The sequence below is a fragment of the Hypanus sabinus genome, chromosome 12 (genome assembly GCF_030144855.1).
Source record: "Hypanus sabinus isolate sHypSab1 chromosome 12, sHypSab1.hap1, whole genome shotgun sequence".
NCBI classification, from domain to species: Eukaryota; Metazoa; Chordata; class Chondrichthyes; order Myliobatiformes; family Dasyatidae; genus Hypanus; species Hypanus sabinus.
Window position 1 is genome coordinate 51,488,565 of NC_082717.1, and position 20,768 is coordinate 51,509,332.

The following is a 20,768-nucleotide window of genomic DNA, read 5'->3' on the forward strand; positions in this document are numbered from 1 at the left end:
TCTGCACCAGTCCATTAGCTGTTGCACCTCCTCTCTGTAAGCTGACTCATCATTCTTGTTGATGAGACCCACCACGGTCGTGTCATCAGTGAACTTGATGATGTGGTTCGAACTGTGTGTTGCAGCACAGTTGTGGTCAGCAGAGTGAACAGCAGTGGACTGAGCTCGCAACCCCGGGGAGCCCCCGTGCTCAGTGTGATGGTGTTGGAGATGCTGCTCCTGATCCGGACTGACTGAGGTCTCCCAGTCAGGAAGTCTAGGATACAGTTGCAGAGGGAAGTGTTCGGGCCCAGTAGGCTCAGCTTTCCAATCAAGGGATGATTGTGTTGAATGCTGAACCAAAGACTATGAACAGTATCCAAACGTATGTGTCTTTTTTGTCCAGGTGAGATTATTAATAATTTTCCAATGAAATGCATTTGGATCAATTTGCAACAGTAAAATAGTCCTAAGTAAAAACATTTAATGTCTGTAATTTGATACTTCAATGCAGAAGAGTTGATCACTTTAATGGCTTGTTCCAAGGTTTCCCAGCATTTTTTTACATTTGTCCAGAATCTGCAGTCTTTCTTGTGTCAAGAGGTATTGACAAACTTATTTCAAGGAGTATAAGCTCCACATTTCACAAGTACTTTATGAACACAATGGCATCTACCTTTATACAGCACAAGATAACTGTATGCTTGTTAAATGAAAGCTCACAAACATGAATAAGCCCACAAGTCTGATAGGCATTGAACTACAGGCATTTCCAGCAAAGAGCAGGTGAGACGAAAACTAAAACTGAAATGCGGAGCGTAACTCAGTTATCTCAATTCTGTTCCAACTGGTCAAAACCCTGTTTAAACAGAACATTCATTCAAAATGCTGACAGGAACTGGAAACCTATCATGAAACAATATATATGCCTATCAATATACACCAAAACTGCATCTTTCAGAGAAGTATTTGCATTTTCCAACTTTGAAGCATAAACCCAAGAGACAGGGACTAACTTTATGTTGGCATGTTGTCTTTTATTAAATGCATATTATTGTTTGAATTTGTAAAGTAGCTAAAAGCTGCCTGAATCTTGCTTTGAACTGTTGACCATTCTGAAGAAAATTTGGAACATTAATAAAATGTACTGTATGTAAAAAAAAACGTCTTATTCTGTCTCTCAGGATCAAGGTTGAATTGTTTCCTCTCTTTTTTTGTGGTTTCTCAGGTAACTGATGAGGCCAATGTGGGAACTTGAAACTCTTCTGTAGATGGTGCAGGATATGCCTTATCTCCTTTGGTCATTTACACAGGCCTTTCATGTCTTCCTATTGCATGAGTTTGTGGTTCTCAATAACGTGGTGAAGCTCCTTCGCTGCTATGAGTATCATGGGTCAGTGATTCCCTAAAGTTAATGGGGATATTGCATTTGTTCAAGGAGTAATTTTTTCCCATGACAGATCTTGGAATAGGGTTTAAATCAATACCAGTGCCCTCTTCCAGGCCATGCCAACATCAACAGTGTATAAGACAAGCAGCATCATTCATGTGCCTAACAACAAATGGCCAAAACAAGTTGTCACAACAGCATGTCACCAAACTATCTCCTTTCTGTACTCCAACTTATCGTCACTTGAGATGCAGCCCTCTACAGTGGTATCATCTGCCAACATGTAGATGGAGTTAGAGCAGGATCTGGCCAAGCTGTCATAGGTCAGGGAATAGAGTAGGAACAGCAGAGGTTACACACCATTGCTTGCAAAATATTGCACAAATACTTCCACAAATTACACACCTTTACCTACAGCTACTTTTATTCAGCCATTTCGTTCTTGAAGCAATCAGCATAACCCTCCATCACTACAGTTTAGCAACACTAAGACTATACACCATAGATCACTTTGCACTGCAATAGACTTTATTTTTCTGGATTAATTCTATTCTTTCTTGTAAAAATGGTGTCTAATTCATGGTTGATTTATCTTTTCCTTATGTCTGCTGCTTAAATAATGCTATGTGCTTTTGATGCTGCTAGAAGGAAATTTTTCATTACACCTGTGCATACACAGACTTGTGTGTTTGACAATAAACTCGACTTCAACTTCAAATAGAATTGGCAGTGTAGATAATAGCAGGGTATTTTGATGATAATAACAACTTTATTCAATGCAATTAAATTTATTTTGACTGTACTGAAGGACCCAGCTCTTATTTTTAGCTAAGTATCTGTTTTCAGTGTAGTTTTGGCTTGAGACATGAATTCTGTGATACTATTATAAAGCAAAAAACATGTTGGTATAGATCCCTACAGTCAGAGAAATGAAGCATGGGAAATTACCATGACAACCATCTAAGCTAGTCCTATTTGTTCATGTTTGATCTACGCATGGTATCTTATCAAAGACCTCCTGAAAATCCAAATATACAACATTCACTGCATCCCCTTTAACTATCCTACTTGTAATCGCCTCAAAGAATTCCAACAGATTCATCAGGCAAAATCTTCCCTGAAGGAAATCATGCTGATTTTGACCTATCTTGTCCTGGGTCATCAAGCATTTCATTACCTCATCTTTAACAATTGACTCCAAACATCTTCCCAAACATTGAGGTTAATCTAACTGGTTCCTTTCTGCTGTCTCCCTCCTTTTCTAAAGAGCGAAGTGACACTTGCAATTTTCCAGTCCTCTGGAACCATGCCAGAATCCAACGATTCTTGAAAGATTATTACTAATCCTTCCACACTTTCTACTGCTATCTCTTTCAGAACCGCAGGTCTGAGTGACCTTTAGGCACCTTTAGGTCTTTCAACTTTTTTGAGCACTTTCTCCCTTATACTAGTATCTGCACTCACTTCTCTTCCCTCACAGCTTTCAACACCTGACACACTGCTAGTGTCTTCCACAATGAAGACTGATGCAAAATACTCTTTTTATTCATCTGCCAGCTCCTTGTCTCCTGTTATTTTTTCTCTGACTTCATTTTCTGGTAGTGCTCTATCCACTCTCAACTCTCTTTTTTGATATATACTGTACTTGAAAAAACTTTTCCTATCTATCTGAATTTTGTTTGCTAGTTTGCTTTCATATTTCATCTCTTCCCTCTGACTGATTCTTTCAGTTGCTTTCTGTATATTTTTTAAAAGCTTCTCAATCCTTTATTTTCTAGTTAATTTTTGCTTTGTTGTATGCCCTCTCTTTTGCTTTTACATTAGTTTTGACTTCCCTGGTTAGCCACAGTTGCACAATTTTGCCATTTGAGTATTTCTTTGTTTTTGGAATACATCTATCCTGCACCTTCCTCATTTTTCCCAGAAACTCAAGCCATTGCTGTTCTGCTATTATCCCTGCCTGCCTCTCCGTCCAGTTTACTTTGGCCAGCTCCTCTCTCATACCACTGTAATGTCCTGTACTCCACAGAAATATTGTGATGTCAGACTTTAGCTTCTCCATATCAAATTCCATGTTGAACTCAGTCATATTGTGATCACTGCCTCCCAAGGTTTCCTTTAGCTTAAGCTCCCTTATCACCTCTGTTTCATTAAACAATACACAATCCAGTATAGTTGATCTAGTAGGCTCAATGACAAGCTGCTCTAAAAAGCCATCTTGTAAGGCATTCAACAAATTCACTCTTCTGAGATCCATTACCAAGATAATTTTCTCAATCTAACTGCATGTTAGACTTCAAACAAATGCTGGAGACTATCACCTACCATGAGATTCTTTAAAAATATGAAAGCAAGTCACTTACAAAAAAACCAAGAAGCCAGGCAAAATCTAAAATTTGCTAAAAAATAGTGGGAATACATGATCAAAATTGCCCTCATCCCATGTTATACTATTTATGGATAAATTCTGTTTTTCAAATTAACCTTGATAATTTTTATTGCAAGCTTCGAGGGAGATTTCTTTAACATGCATCCCATAAATTCTGGATTCCTTGTATTTGGTCAGAACATTGATTTCTCCATTTTCCACTTATGTGAAATTATTGACAAAGAAGATTTGATCCCTGTGTTGTTTCTAGAAACATCAACAAAAGCTTCAAAGCAATTTCCAAATTTCAATGACCTCAAATATCTTAGCTAAAATATACTTTACACTTGTATCAGAGAGAGGAACAAAAACATTCATCATTGACTTCTCAGCAACCACTAAATTCACACAACATTCTGGTCCTACTGTATTAAAATTCTCAAATAATTTACATCAAGCATTGTCCTCATGAGAGTAAAGTTTGAAAAATTATGACAATAAAATTGAGGAGGTTTAATTCTCATAGAAGTACCCTGTTTACTTTGACAGTCATTTAGCTAATTATACCAGAGGGCACAGAGACACATTTAATAAAACAATGCTACCCTTACATGTTGGTGAAAGCAGACCGATTAATCTGGGCTTAAACCTAATACTGCATGCTAAATGCATCAATTGCTCTTGCATCATTCACTGCTACCTTTAGTCTATCCCTCATATAACTTTGACTTATTAATACTCAATGTAATTGAAACTAATTTGTAACTCAAGAGAAGAATGCTTAGCATAAATGCAAAACAAGTAAACTCAATAACCCATTGCATAAGAAATAGTAAATGGAAAATGTATTCTCAACTGTGATCTAGAGTAGCTGGCTGTATTTCTGTTTTGAATTAGAAATTCAGAGATTTTAGCACAAAATCTAAAATGGCATTGAAGCACAGTCCTTAAGGATCATTAACAAAAGAAACTCTGCAGATGCTGTAAATCCAAGCAACACACACACAAAATGCTGGAGGAACTCAGCAAGCCAGGCAGCATCCATGTAAAAGAGTAAACAGTCAGCGTTTCAGGCCAAGACCCTTCATCAGGTTGTCTAGCGTGCTGAGTTCCTCCAGCATTTTGTGTGTGTTCCTTAGGGATCATTGCACAGTTAGTAACGAGTCTTTAAAGTGAGGCCATATCTTTTCTCTTAGTATGGGAAAAAAAACTCCCCAGTCTCTTGGTTAATATTTATTACTTACTTGGCATTACTAAAGTAGTTGGTCTAGTGATTATCATATTAGTTTGCTGTGTATGTAGTTGCGTGAAACTGTTTAATGCAGTTCCTGCACTGCATTCTAAAAGATGATTACGATGTCCTGAAAGATGCACTCAGATGACATACATTAGTAAATGACATAGAAAGGTGCATGCAGAATGTTATAATAGCACATCTTCTCTCTGAAACACATCAAATGATGAGTCTTGGCCTTCAATGCTCAATTTTCCAATGCACATATAATTGCATGAGTATCAAATATGAATATGTTCTGTATCAAATATGGTCTGAATGCCATCACCTTGAGCCCCTCAATCAGATAATCACATTATCTGTCCATAAAGAATCATGATTTGAATCACCTCTTTGGGAAACCAGAGGTAAAAAAAACAAATGCAAGCTTTCTTTTCTGGAATGCAAAAGCACCTATGTGACCAGCAACAAAATCCAGCCCTCAGAAACAGAAAAGCAGATATTTTATGATTTCCCAATCTTGCAGAAAATTCATTTCCTATTAGTGTTCTTCTATACAGGATCTCTGTACCAAACATAAAACCTAAATTGTATGTGAAACATTTTCTTTCTCTTTGCAAAGTTGACTGGACAATTTCCAAGCAAACTTGCATTTTATCCATTGTAAATGCAATTATCGTATTCCACGAAAGAGAATTGTAATGCTTCTCTGAAATTAAGCAAAAAAAAACTCAACAAAAGAAACTAGTTAATATTGGTTGAGAAAATTAGCCGATATTTAAACCAGTTGCCTACTTTTCATCAGACTTGTTTATCATTTATGGTTATGAGAAGTAAATAGAATGCAATGAAAATAGCCATTAATTTATTAAAAACTGTGATGCACTATTGGTATTACACAAGTTCATTTGTTTTAGATGTTTAGAAATTGCTCACAGTGGCTATATGCATGATAGTTTTGAATATTCCTTACATAGTTCTTTTCATGGGGAACTAGAAGGTCTCAAATTGCAATTCTAACACCCAGAGTCACTCAACTCATTTCAGTTACTTATTCAGGCTTGCATAAGGCCTGATCAAGATGCCAAGTACCAACTGAATTCAGATTCATTTGGAGACTAGTTTAAAATTGGTTGGGCCTTTCTCTTTTACATTTTTGCCCCTCCCTTCATTGATTCCACCTGCACTCAGCAAGTCCATTCCTGAACAAATTTATACCTCAAAGCAACCAACTGGTCAAACTATATAATGAGCAGAAAACTGAAGACCATCCTGATGAAGTGTCCCGGCCCAAAGCGTCGAATGTACTCTTTTCCAGAGATGCTGTCTGGCCTGCTGAGTTCCTCCAGCACTTTGTGTGTGTTGCCTGGATTTCCAGCATCTGCAGATTTTTTCGTCTTTGTGATACCAAAATCATAAATCATGTTTTATCTAGGTCCTCAGCTTCCTAACTTCTTTTAGGTTCCTTCAGGAGGTTGCCCCACAGCCTAAGGGGCATTCTATATATTTTGCAGTACATTTTAATTCACCCAGAAATGCATAATCAAAGAAATGATGGTGGGAGCAGATAGTAAATTTTACACTCTTATCCACACGTTCACATCCAGCAAGAATTTAGAGTCGGTTTTCCCCTTTCTGACCTGAAGGCAGTGAAAGTAAATGCAGAGCTCCTAAGGCCACAACAATTGAGATAATTTCAGCTCAGCTGCTCCTGCATATTTATGGCTGTTCACCAACTAAATGCTTCTGAGTACCAAGAGGATCCAGCACCTGTCATTAATACAACTGCAATATTTTCTTTTACAGCTAAGCCCAAGTAAAATGATGATCATGATATTTTAAAGATGCCTTCAGCCTGAACCAACTAAAATTTAATAAATGGAATTTATTCAATTGTTATGTATAATACCCAATAACTATTACTCATTTTTAAACACAATACAATTAATGTCCATTACATATTAAAATAATGTTATTGTTCAACTGTATGAGTAGCGCTGCATTTATAATAGCTTTGGTCAGGTTTCGAAAGGGCAATGATCTATTGCAAGATGCTGGTTTTGACTTGTTAAAACATTCAAAAAACATAAAATCCAAAAAAAAAAATTATTTCAATTTTCCATCATCAACGTAGAACTGTCCCCCTGTTTTCCAAGGTATTGTATCTAACAAGCAGATAAGAATATTGTGGTCACTTTGAATACTGAGAAACAAATATCAGTGGTAGCCTTACCTGAGGTCAGAATGCAATATAATATCATAACCACACATCATTTCCCCAGTAGAAAACTTTGGATAAGAAGAAGAAGCTACTATCCCCTATTTGCACTGGTGGCATTTACGTGTATATATTTTAATTATGCCAAAAAAGACTTCTGTACCTTTAATTTTACCTATGGAAGTGATGGAATGGTTCCAATGAAGTAAGCATATTTGAATAAAAAGAGAAACAATTTATAAGTTTTATGATTTATGTTAAGGCAACCAATCATAGCAAGAAAATATACCACATGTAAACATACAAGAGTGATATTATGTCGAGATGGATGTATGAATTCCATGTAATGATGCTAATTTTAGTGAGGAATAGGATTTAAATCACTCATAAAGAACATTGAATGTAATCAGGAATGAGAATGTGGTTGACTTGCTTTCAAAACCATTCCTCCAGCATTCCAACAGCCTGGGCAGATGCATACAACATATTTTCAATCAGCCATGCAAATTTGTTGATGGTCTAAGCACACTGCTGCACACATGGCAATAAAGTGTGACAATTCATCACACCCCAAGCTGAGAGCAGGCACTAATTAGTGACAATACCACCAGATACATAAGCAAGCAAAATTATGAACATTATAACTTCAAGCACTCCGAACTAGTTATACAGTCAATATAATTATAACAGAGCTTTAATTAGTTAACACTAACATTTTTCACAAAAACTATTCTGATTTATCCTAATTTGCACAAAGACAAAGGCAAAGAAAAAAAAAGCTGGACTCAAGTGCAAAAAGAACAAAAAGAATAAAGAAAGACAGAATTTTCTTCAAACAGCCAAACTGGAGGTATAAGCTTTTTCAATTATTTCTAGATAGAGTAAGACAACTACTAAAGGGGGAGAAGAAGGAAGCACAGTGGTAAAAAGGAATGGAACCCATACCTTGGTCGCCCATCATCAGGTGTGCCAGACCTTAAAGGGAAATAAGAGCAGAGTCAGCAAAGAACAAGGGCATGTGGGAAGGTATTGTCACAATGACAAAAATGTTTTGTGACAGACATCTCCTTTTGATTAGATGTCCTCATTACAGGGAAATAAAAAAGCATTTTTCAACCATAGGTTGCAATGCTTTGGGACAAGATCAGAAGAGTGAAAATATGATCCAGATAGCATTGGACAAATCTGAGAATTTTTACACACACATATTTGCATTGAACAGAATTAAGGCTCTTAAAAAGAAAGTCATTTTCACCCAAGGGAAATTTTGTGACCGAGCCACTCTTCTGCCTACATATTGTGCTGAAGTGACATTTTTAAATTTCATGTCTGCTTTCTTAAATATATATTTACAGGAAAGCTTTAATCAAGATTAAAATTCCAAATAAAAGCAGTAACACTGAGCAGAGATGCTATCAGCATTGTCTCCAGTGATTAACTTCTGATAGTTATACAACTTCCTGCTTTAACATGTTGTTATGTAGTAAATTTAGAATTTTATATAATGTTTAGTTTGTCAACTGAGCTATACATCATATTTGATTTACAAAATGCAGTTTGCACATTGTTATTTAAACAATTAAATAATTTTATACCCTTCCAGAATGTTACTATTTGTGCTCATATTAGTACAAAAATAATTGATTTGGAATGATTTATAATGTAATTCTTTTTTTTTGAATGAAGAATTGGAGATAGGTCAGAACTTTTATAGCCTAGGAGAGAAAACTTGAAGTAGATTGCCTACCCAATATATATGCCACCTAGTTTACTTCCCATTGAAATCCTTGACAAATAAAAAAAGTAAAATCTATTCACAGCTACCAATTTTTTTCTCCCAGCAATGTAAGTTGAAATTTATAACCTGAATTTGACAAAGTTAAACATCAATGATACCATCTCCATAGTTTAATATATTTATATTTATGTGGTTTGAAGGAACAATCTGACGGGAGTCTAGAAATTTAATTCTATGAAACCCATTTAACATAGCTACTGAAAGTGTCATTGTACTTTTGAAAATTAATGTCCTTAATAGATTTAGGCAATTAGTTATTATCACGTCAGGAGAGCCTAACATAGTAACAAAACTGTGATTTACTGGACATCACACACAAAATGCTGGAGAAACTCAGTAGGCCAGGGACTATCCATGGAGAAGAATACAGTTGACGGTTTACTCTTTTCCATAGATGCTGTCTGGGCTGCTGAGTTTCTCCAGCATTTTGCCTGTGTTGCTTAGATTCCCAGCATCTGTAGGTTTTCTCTTGTTTGTGATTCACAGAACATGTTCACTATGGGCAAACCAAACAAATTTGAATCTTAACAAGAAGGTAATGCTGAGAAATTATAATGCATTGATCAAACCACATTTGGAGTATTTATTGTGAGTAGTTTTGGACCCTATATCTAAGAAAGTATGTGCTGTTATTGCAGAGGATCGAGAAGAGATTTACGATAACGATCCTGGAAATGAAAGGGTGAACATATGAGGAGAGTTTGATGGCTATAGGCCTGTCGCTGCTGGAGTTTAGTCAAATGAGGAGGGATCTCATTGAAACCTACCTAATACTGAAAGACCTAGATAGAGTGGGCAACAAGAGGATGCTTCTTGTAGGAGAATCTAGGACCAATGGACATGGCCTCAGAATACATGGACATTACTTTAGAACAGAGATGAGAAAGTTCTTTAGCCAGCATGAAGTGAATGTGTGAAATTCATTGGCACAAACAAACGTGAAGGCCAAATCTTTGGGTATATTTAAACTGAAGGTTGATATGTTCTTGTTTAGTAAAGGTATCAAAGGTTATGGGGAGAAGGCATACTGGTTGCAATATAGTCTAATCCTGCAATTCAAAAGGCATAGGAATGTAAGAAGTTGCAAAGTAGTAGATTCTGCCCAATGAATCATAAGCACATCTCTCCCAACTCCTGGTTGTATCTGCTGTAGGCACTGCTTCAAAAATGCAATATCTATCATCAAAGGTCCCCAGCATCTGGGACAAGGCACATTTTTGCAGATGACATCAGGCAGAAGGTACAGAGACCATACCATCAGTTTCAAGAACAGCTTCTTTTCAACAACAATTCAATTCTTGAACCATCTGGCAAAAGCCTAATCATGATAGTTCAGCACTAAATGCACTAAAATGGACATGTTTATGTTCTAATTGTGTCTACTTGTAAAAAGTGTTTATACTTAATGCTTAAATTGTGTTTTACTTCTGAATGCTGTTTACATGAAGCTCTGTGGCTGTGAAGCTGCTGTAAGTAAGTTTTTCATTGCACCTTTGCAACATTATGTGTATTTGTGCATATGATCAACAAAAACTCAACTTTTGAGATGAACTTCCAAGTCTTTTGAAGCCTGTAATACTGCTCAATTTTAACTTGTGTCCTTGCTGTCAAATTGTCTTGCAGGAGAATTACTTAAAAAGATATCAGTACTAATGTAGTTCTCACCAGCCTGGAAGTGTAATCCCTGAGATTGTTATTCCTTTACATAACTAAATTTCCTGTCATGTCCATCACAGTAAATAACTATCAGAAAAAAATCATCTTCCGATATACTGAATCCTTCTAAAGTTGCTCTTCACATCCCTTAGTGTTTTGATTGGAATGTGTTTAATTTTAATTACCTGTTCCTCTGTGACTATTTTTAAATGGTTCCAGTAAAATTGAAGGGGCAAATCTATTCACTTGATGCCTGGTGTGCTGAATAAATGCCAACATATTATATCATAAATGACAGTTGGAAAACATTGTGCAAAAGTAGGTGATATTTTTCATTCTAGAATTACTCTTGACCCAATACACAGAGCTGGAAATTACACAGCATCTGAAAAGGCACATGAAAACAGCCATGCACAACAGAGAAGGGTCTGGCTCACAGCAATTTTCTATAATGATGCCCAGCATTGAAATTCTAATGCAGACATGACCCAAATTATTGTGCACAATAGAAAATGCTTAGCATACTTACTCTCATGCCCACGCCAAGGCTCTTCATTCGCAAGCTGTTGCCACTGGGGAGCTTGAGGAGCAAGTCAATTGGACAATGATTGGGGAAATGGAGTGGTCAGTGAAGGGCTTGGGAGTGAGGAATGGAAGACTGAGGGGAGGACTTGGGGACAGGCGCACGTGAAAATTAACACTGAAAAGTCAGTGGGTGTGACTTAAGAGAGAATATCTAAATAAGGATCTACCTAGGTGCGCTTTTTGAACAAGCCTGCAGCAACTCAAATGAAGTCATGCTTTCATTAATCTTGAAGCTGGGCTTAAACCTGACCCAACGCCTGCTATAGTGTAGCTGGATCATGTCATCCATGGACAGCTTATGCAATTCATCTACACCTGGTGTCCAGAACAAAAATACTATACAAATGTATTTTCAGTTCATTCTCCACAATTATATCTATGGTAAGTTCTATTACAGAGTTTACAAAAACACTCTTGGGTAAATTAAATTCTTGGCTGTTCTCCCTTTAGATCCAAGACTTTAATTGCTTTGAAGTACGTTCAGTTATTTCTCAGGGAACAACAGGAAGAATTACCTTCATACAAATTTATTTCTAGATTATTTCACATTATTTTATTTCAAAATTAAGTAACTTTGAACATTAGAATGCTTTAATGATGAGGCTCCTTTTAGAAGTGAAAATACATGTCAAATTTAGCTTGAAGTGACTTGTTCCTTGTTACGATATAATTTACCATTCTTATAAGGATTACATAAAAATTTTACATTATTTCACTATGGTTTTAGATGAAATTACATTGCAGAGAAACAATACTTTAGCACTCAGCTTATTAAGTTTCCATTGGGGCATTTGCACTGCTAGTGTAAGGACTTCATTAATATAGAGCTACAAACATACACATTTAAGGCAGAAAATAATGTTAATATTCCCAAACTACTTACTAATTAGGTTTGGAGTTTTAATCCCCCTGCAATTATCAAGCGAGCTCTGAACAACCCCTCCCTTATAACAATGTGTAATAATAACACATGGCTTAGAATCTTTGCAAAATGCCATCCAAACTTTGCCAAACAAAAAACATTTTTTGTCTTATTTAAATGGCCTGCTCATTTTTTATCAGTCTCATTATGGACAAATAAAAATAGAAAATAGTTAAGAATTAAATTTAAGAAAATTAAGGTACATTTGAGCCAACATAAATACCCATTCTGACAATCCACTTAGTTTTATTAATTCAATTGGATTATGTTTTTTGGCTACTTTGCCCAAGGTAACACTAAAAGGGGAAATCGCTGCATGTTGTACCCAGATCATTTAACATGGAAATAATAATGTTAAATTTGTCTAAATGAAGGACAGCAATAAATTTGAACAAGTTTCCAGGCGATTGGTCAAGTTATCAAGTCAATCCTCCAATATCACTTAAAAATGTATGAACTAACAAGAAGTCTAATCATTACAGATCCATGTTTCTAAGAAGCCATCAAGGTGTAGATTTACACCATTCAGTATCCTGCACCATTAGCAGAGACAAGAAAAAATACCAAATATAACAAAATGTATCAGTACTGCTGTGGCACTTATAATCATCACCAAACTTATCTGTCATTACTTCCAACCTCTAATGTTAAGCATGTACTTTAATTGCTCAGGGACAACTGTCATCAGACTCTTGAACAGATCACTTGTTCGATAAGATGTACACTTGATCTCACAATCTACCTGACTCTGAACTTACACATTATTGTTACCTGCACTACATTTTCTTGGAGGCTGCATTGTTAATGTTTTACCTTGTACTACCTCAGTTCACTGTATAATTATTCAAATTGTATTAACAGTACGCAAGACAAGCTCTTCACATTATCTTGGTACATGTGACAATTATAAACAAATATCAATGGCAAAATCAAAATTCTAAGAGTCCATCGTAAGGTTTCTGCCAATAAGGCAAGTAGTCAAAACTGTGTATGCTTCAAATATGCAAGTTGATCAGTAGTGAAATAAGAGGCAGTTTCATCAAGGAAGTTGCAAGGCTGACATAAGGAAAGAGTTAAATTTGTAACACAAAATGGAAGTTTGTAAGAGAAAATGGTGTTAGTTGAGAAGGTGGCCTGGCAATGTTTTGAGAAAGTACAAGGGGACCAATACAGCAATACACCAAGTACAACAATGTTGTGAGAACTTCTGAGAATAGATAATGCTGGAAAATATGTTTGTTCTGAAAGGGAAGATGATTCCAGAGCTGCAAATACTGCCTTGTAGAACTGTCCCATGGGACAATAATAGGGAATTGAGTCCTGACAGGTATAAAAAGGTGGGATTTCAATGTGCAAAAGAGAATCTTCTCTTAGACTGGTCTGTGACTGGAGCCAGGAGTTGGAGATAGAGACAGGAACATCAGAAGAGGGAGAGAGAGGGGTAGTGCGGCTTAGTAATTGGTTGATAAGTATTATTTTGTCTCTCTTACAACTTCATTAAACATTTCCTTTCTTTCCGTATTTAATCTTTATGTAACCAGAACAAAGTAATTTCTTATAACCTTGAATATATGTACAACGCCTCCTTTGTTTTCAGATACCTCTTGCTGCTTAATCAGAAAAGAACAAGGAATATATTTTTAAAAATATTTTCTTTACAACTGACTAATGTAACATTATTGAAGCAGTCCTAGTTAGGATTTCAAAAAGCTCTGAACTAATTTATAGCCTCTGTTGGTTGAACTTATGTGTGATATGGCCACTGCTGACAAGGCCAGCATTTAATGACAGAGAGAAAATATTCAGTAAGCCAGGTAGCTTCCACTTCGATATGTATTCATTTCAGAAAAAAAGGTAATTACCTGAAACATTAATTCTTTATTAATAACAATAGATGCTGCTTATGTTATTGAGGATCTCCAGCATTTTCTGTTTTCATTTCATATTTTCACTTACTGCATTACTTTGCTTTTCAATACCACAAACCCCTCTGTGCAGCTGTAACCTTTCTGACGAAGGGATTGTAACCATGTGCCTTCAGTAATGAGACTCAGGATTAAGACTCAGTCAAGATGGAGAATTCTCAAGCAAACTGACCGCGTGACTGTTAGTGTGATGCCTTTCAAATGCAACATTTGCCTTGGAGAGTGTAATTGGATTTTTTTTTAAAGTAACTGCAGAACACTGTAAATTGGGTACATGTATTAACGGGCATGATACCTGCCTGTCCAGGTAGACCCATTGTTTCAGCTTGCTCCTGCCCCACCGAACTCACTTCTGCATACCTCAACACTGTTTTATCCTCCCTTGTTCAATCCCTTCCCACCTATGTTCGTGACACTTCTCATGCTCTGGATTTTTTCAATGATTTCAAGTTCCCTGGCCCCCATCGTCTTATTTTCACCATGGACGTCCAGTCCCTATATACCTCCATCCCCCTCCAGAAAGTTCTCAAAGCTCTCCGTTTCATTTTGGATTCCAGAACCAATCAGTTACCCTCTACCACCACTCTCCTCCATCTAGTGGGATTGGTTCTTACTCTTAATAATTTCTCCTTTGGCTCCTCCCACTTCCTTCAAACTAAAGGTGTAGCCATGGGCACCCATATGGGTCCCAGCTATCCTGCCTTTTTGTTGGCTTTGTGGAACAGTCCATGTTCCAAGCCTATACTGGCATCTGCCCCCACTTTTCCTTCGCTACATCGACGACTGCATTGGTGCTGCTTCCTGCATGCATGCTGAGCTCATTGACTTCATTAACTTTGCCTCCAACTCCCACCCTGCCCTCAAATTTACCTGGTGCATTTCCGACACCTCCCTTCCTTCCTTGATCTCTCTGTCTCTATCTGTGGAGACAGCTTATCTACTGATCTGTACTATAAGCCCACGGACTCTCACAGCTACCTGAATGATTCCTCTTCCCACCCTGTTACTTGTAAAAATGCCATCCCCTTCTCTCAATTTCTCCATCCCTGCAGCATCTGCTCTCAGAATAAGGCTTTTCATTCCAGGACGAAGATGTCTTCCTTTTTTAAAGAAAGGGGCTTCCCTTCCTCCACCATCAACTCTGCTCTCAAATGCATCTCTCCCATTTCATGCACATCTGCTCTCACCCCGTGCTCCCATCGCCCCACTAGGGATAGGGTTCCTCTTGTCCTCATCTACCACCCCATCAGCCTCCGGGTCCAACATATAATTCTCTGTAACTTCTTCCACCTTCAATGAGATCCCACCACCAAGCACATCTTTCCCTCCCCCTCTTTCTGCAGGGATCACTCCCTACGCAACCTCTTTGTCAATTCATCCCCCCATCCCTTCCCACAGATCACCCTCCCGGCAGTTATCCTTGTAAGCAGAACAAGTGCTACACCTGCCCTTACACTTCCTCCCTCACCACCATTCAGGGCCCCAGACAGTCCTTCCAGGTGAGGCAACACTTCACCTGTGAGTCTTGCTGGTGTGATATACTGTGTCCGGTGCTCCCAGTGTGGCCTTCTATATATTGGTGAGACCCGACGCAGACTGGGAGACTGTTTCGCTGAACACCTACGCTCTGTCCGCCAGAGAAAGCAGGATCTCCTAGTGGCCAGACATTTTAATTCCACATGGCCTTCTCTACTGTTGAGATGAAACCACACTCAGGTTAGAGGAACAAAGCCTTATATTCTGTCTGGATAGCCTCCAACCTGATGGCATGAACATTGACTTCTCTAACTTCCGTTAATGCCCCTCCTCCCCTTCTTACCTCATCCCTTATTTATTTATCTATCTATTTATTTATTTATTCAATAGATATATCTTTTTTCTCACTCTTTCCCTCTCACAATCACACCTTGGCTGTTCTCCATCTTCCTCTGGTGTTCCCTTCCCCCTTTCTTTCTTCCAAGGCCTTCCAACCTATGATACTCCCTTTTCTCCAGCCTTGTATCCCTTTTGCCATTCACCTTTCCAGCTCTTAGCTTCATCCCTCCGTCTCCTGTCTTCTCCTATCAGTTCGGATCTCCCCCTCCCCCTCTCAAATCGCTTGATATCTCTTCTTTTAATTAGTCCTGATGAAGGGTCTCAACCCGAAATGCCAACTGTACTTCTTCCCATAGATGCTGCCTGGCCTGCTGCATTCCACCAGCATTTTGTGTGTGTGGCATAATACTTTTTACTGGTTCCTCAAAATTCTTCTTACTCAATCTTGATACATCCAAGTGAAGAGGATTGTATCACATGGAGTCAGTGAAAGGTTTTTTAAACAACAAAAATGTGCTAGACTAACATTACACCTGCTCATACCTAAATTAGAACATAAGACAGCCATTTCATGAGCAATGCATGATCCTGTGCTGTATTCCACCTGGAGGTCAGCTTTCAGCACTGGGCTGTAGCCTAAAGCAACACAGAGTGATCAACTATAGTGCAAAGCTTGTAGTGTGTAGCTGGCTGACTGTGTTGGTTAAAAGAGATTACCCATGAAGTCCTGGCCTCTGGTAGTTATTGTCAAGCTGAAATCGAATGATGATGAACATCACTGACATTCAAACATTCAAAAGCCCCACAAACTTCTCAAGAAAAGAACAATTCATTAAAAACAGAACAATTAAATATATACATAAAATATCTAAATTATTTTAAATAAAAAGACCTACTAACTTTTTCTCTTATACCCATTTCTCACCAATTGGCATGTGGTATTTACATTATATTGACTGAAACAGCAAATAATTTTCCAGTCTTAGAAACAAGAAACTTGTATAGGTTTATGAAGCCCCATCGGACTCATGTAGCCCAAGTCCAGGACAACTTCAGACTTCTGCAAAAACACAGGTGGATCTCTCTGGTGCTGGTGCCCATGAGAAAGATGTGTCTTGTACTGACTGGTCTGTGATTTTCCAAGTGGGGCCTGCTCCGTACGTTTATTGGGCAGTTGACCTACGCTGAGCTTGCTTGCATCTGCACGGTCAAACTTGCGGGCCACAAGCACTCAAGACCCAATGATGAGACACTACTCAATGCAATGGACCTTGAATGATAGAGAAGGGTCCCTTCCATCAGTCAGGAAGAGGTCCACCCATAACACTTGTGATATAACCTGTGATAGGTAGTAAAGCCATATCCTCAGTTTTGCTGTCTGTGAAAAATTAAATAAGAAACAAGTAAACTCATTTCATAAATAACATGAACATATAACTAGCAGTAAAAGCCCTGTGCCACATCAGACTTAGCACTGGATCCATAAAGACACCTTTGGGAGATCTCAGCAAGCCCACACCCTACCAATGGCCTCTTAAGACTGGCATTTGAACATGGTGGGAGGTACATTGTGGCCAACCTGCCAGCGAGTTCAGGTCTTCCACATTTGTAAATGGCATTTTCCAGGTTTCATGCTGTCACTCTTCTACAAAACTGCTCAAATTTCCAAGCACGCTTTGGCTATTATGTAAATAATGCTTTGTGACAGAAGAAAATTGTCTGATTTAGATTTGTTTTCAATTTAAATCAGCAATTTTCTAAAATGAGACAAGTCTCAATACGCTTGACCTTTAACAAATCCCTTCTACTGCATAAAATGTTTCTACTTTTAATGTCATAACAAACCCTATATACCATAACTATTATGTCTCATACAACTGAGAACTTTTACTTTTTTATGTAAATAATATTTGCTTTGTATTATGAACATGCTTTCTAATGTCTGTTTATGAATTATGTTCTTTCTCTAACACTTGAGTAGGTGGTACTCAAGATATTGGTCAAGAAATTGTAGGAATTCGGCTGAGAACAGCAACCACTTTATCCACATAGATACCAAAAAGCTTTCAATGCAGATATGAAGTCCCAAATTTGCAGTTCAACTTGATGACTAATTGGAGCTTGACTAACAGGGCAGTATACCTTTAGCTGTGCTTTATATATAAATATAATTCATTGATAAATGTTTATACAAAGTTGAACTTCATGATGAAATGCAATCTTGAATCTTTACTCTGCTATTAAAAGGACAGAGGTAGCGATGTGGCCTGTTACGAATGTGCCACAGCTCCAAGGGGCCGAAGGGTGCGGGGTAGCCCCCTCCTTTGTGAGAATCGCAAGATCACTATTAAGTCAGTTCAGGAGACCCAAGAAATGAAAGAAAGACATGCAGAATCCACAAAGAATTTGGAATGTGTCCTGGCCTCTGAAAGGCGTAACCATTGATACCAGCTATTGTCTCTTAGAGATGGGATTGTGTATTGAATCCTGTACGATACATCAAAGCCCCAGGCAATGAACCGAGGGGGAGGTTGGTGGAGGGATTGCATCATCCCAACCTGATTGACATCTGAGACCCTGTGAGTCAGGATAAAAAGAAGGTCTGTGGGAACAGCCCCTCAGACGCACCAGAAGAAACGCTAGCGATCCCGTAATAGCAAAAGCCGGTGGGAAGGCCACATGCATCCATTTCCATTTGCCCCGGAATCAGTGGGCCTTTACCACGGAAGAACAGGAACAGTTTTTAGCTAACAATGGGGAAATCAACTCCCAACGACTCTCGAAGGATTGACATCATAAAAGGAATGGGCAAATTTTAACCCGTCTTTCTCTCCAACCAAAAAGCTGCAGCTTGAATGAACTAAAGTGACTTTTATATTTCCATCGGTTAATACATTATCCCCTAGACAACGATAGAGCTATTCCTTATCGATTATTATTATACCCGCGCTTTTAGATTTAGTATTGACGACGTATATTATCTGTATGTTTGCATTGATATTATTTTTGTGTATTTTTATCAATAAATAGTTAAAAATAGTACCATCAGACTTCAACAGACCTCTCTATCTTTGCTGGTAAGTGACCCAGTTACAGGGTACGTAATAGGCCCAATTTGTTTCCGAGTTTCACAATTTTACATAAAAAGCTCTGGCAACAGTGAGAACTCCAGCTGCTAAGTAGATCAGTTAGTAAAAAATATACTTGTAACATGTTTCTTCTTTTTCTAATTTCCTTCTGCAATTTTTATTAGTTGCAATATCAGGGAGGCCTTTTATGAAGCAATTTCAGAAAATAGTTTCCTAACATTTCTGAACTGAAATTGTGATTTCACTGAGATCGCCATTTATTTACAATACTTAATCCAAAATTTCTGAATGAAACCATATAATTTCTTTCAACTTTTGTAAAAATAAAGTTATAATATATCTTTACCAGAATTTACATTAACTTCTATATTCATTTGTGGAAGGTAATCTCAGTATTAATTTCAGAAGAGCATTTTAATGTCATTAAAATTTAGAAAACATAAGATAAGGCAAATCAATTTGATTAATTGCATTGCAAATATAAGGCCACATTACTGAATGAGCCATCCTGCATTTTATATGGTCAATATATTAACAAAATCAGGGCAATGACTTTTCTCTGGTAAGTGTAAAGGTAGAATCTGACTTCCATTTGATAATGCACAAAGAGCAAATGTTCTTATGTTTAATTGCTGCTCCAATTTTCATTAATAGGCAATATGAGATCTGAAATAGTCAACATGTTATGAATGCAAAGAGTCTATATATATATATATATCCAAAACTTGAAACAGTTTTTATTTTAATGCATGGCATTGTGTACCAATATATATGTATGCATTTGCATACCGTACTGAACTACATAAGTTAAACAACTCTTGTCATCTTATTCAAGTAAACATTTATGTATAAGTATTCTTCAGTTAAACATACCTGTTATTTTCAAAGATCAGGGCCTTACACAGTTACTTATTAGCAGCGTAGCCAGTAATAACTGGCTACCTATAGCACATGCAAAATGTTTTAATACTTGAGTTTAGATAAGAGTAATGTGTTCTAATTAAAACTATACATAACTTTGAAAAATATTTAAAGAATCAGTGTGCATGAATACAAATTAAAAGTTGCACTCAATTAAATTCAGTGTTCACTTTCAATTAGTACAGAGCACAATGCAATTAGTGTTCTGGAATAATAAACATTGACTTGTGAAAACAGGGAACACTACAAACATGAAGTGAGAAGTAAGAATTCTACTGCAAAGTTATCAGCTTATAACATTAACTCTAATGGATTCTTTAGAGATGCAGCTGGCCTAATGATTACTTCCAGCATTTTCTGTAGTCACTTCACAACTTGAGTCTCTCTGGCTTATGGTTAATTAGGCCATATATAAATGTTCACAGCAAAACTTTCAGTCATTGTCAATAACTAAAATACGTGTAAGCTTCAAAAGAAAGAACAATGTTCTTCTGATTTACAGAAGACATACTGTTCAATTATTTTTCTCAAAGCAAATCTGAAATCAGCTGTGCAAACAAATTAGTTGCCTATTTTTCCATTTAGTGTGTACAGCAATAAGAAAAAAAATTACAATTAGTTGACACTACTGTTCTGAGATCAGGTCTTCAAAAACAGCAAATCTAGGGTTTACGGTTCAGGATTCAAGATTGTTTAATGCCATTTGCTGTACACAAGTGTAAAGGAGAACAAAATAATCATTATTCCAGATCCGATGCAGCTCAAAAAAATAAAAAGCACAACAATAATTTTTTAAAGTTAGTATAAACGCGTAAGATATCTTATATACAGGATCGATTTTATGTCCATAAAGTGATATTAGGCTGTG

At 37.3% G+C, this 20,768-nt stretch overlaps 1 protein-coding gene across 12 annotated transcripts in view; it reads right to left on the minus strand.

Moving 5' to 3' along the window:
* The window catches only part of nrxn1a (neurexin 1a), a 1,527,797-nt gene that overhangs the window by 1,415,193 nt on the left and 91,836 nt on the right, over positions 1 to 20,768 (minus strand). For 8 of the 12 annotated variants that reach the window (XM_059985909.1, XM_059985919.1, XM_059985915.1 and 5 more), the window contains 2 exons: positions 8,135 to 8,164; positions 7,353 to 7,364 (listed from right to left, as the gene is read on the minus strand). The exons of 1 other annotated variant lie outside the window; for it this stretch is intronic. In XM_059985909.1, coding sequence (XP_059841892.1) covers positions 7,353 to 7,364; positions 8,135 to 8,164 — 42 coding nt within the window. The remainder of the gene's footprint in view (positions 1 to 7,352; positions 7,365 to 8,134; positions 8,165 to 20,768) is intronic. 3 more of the 12 variants (XM_059985911.1, XM_059985918.1, XM_059985912.1) reach the window with 1 other exon arrangement.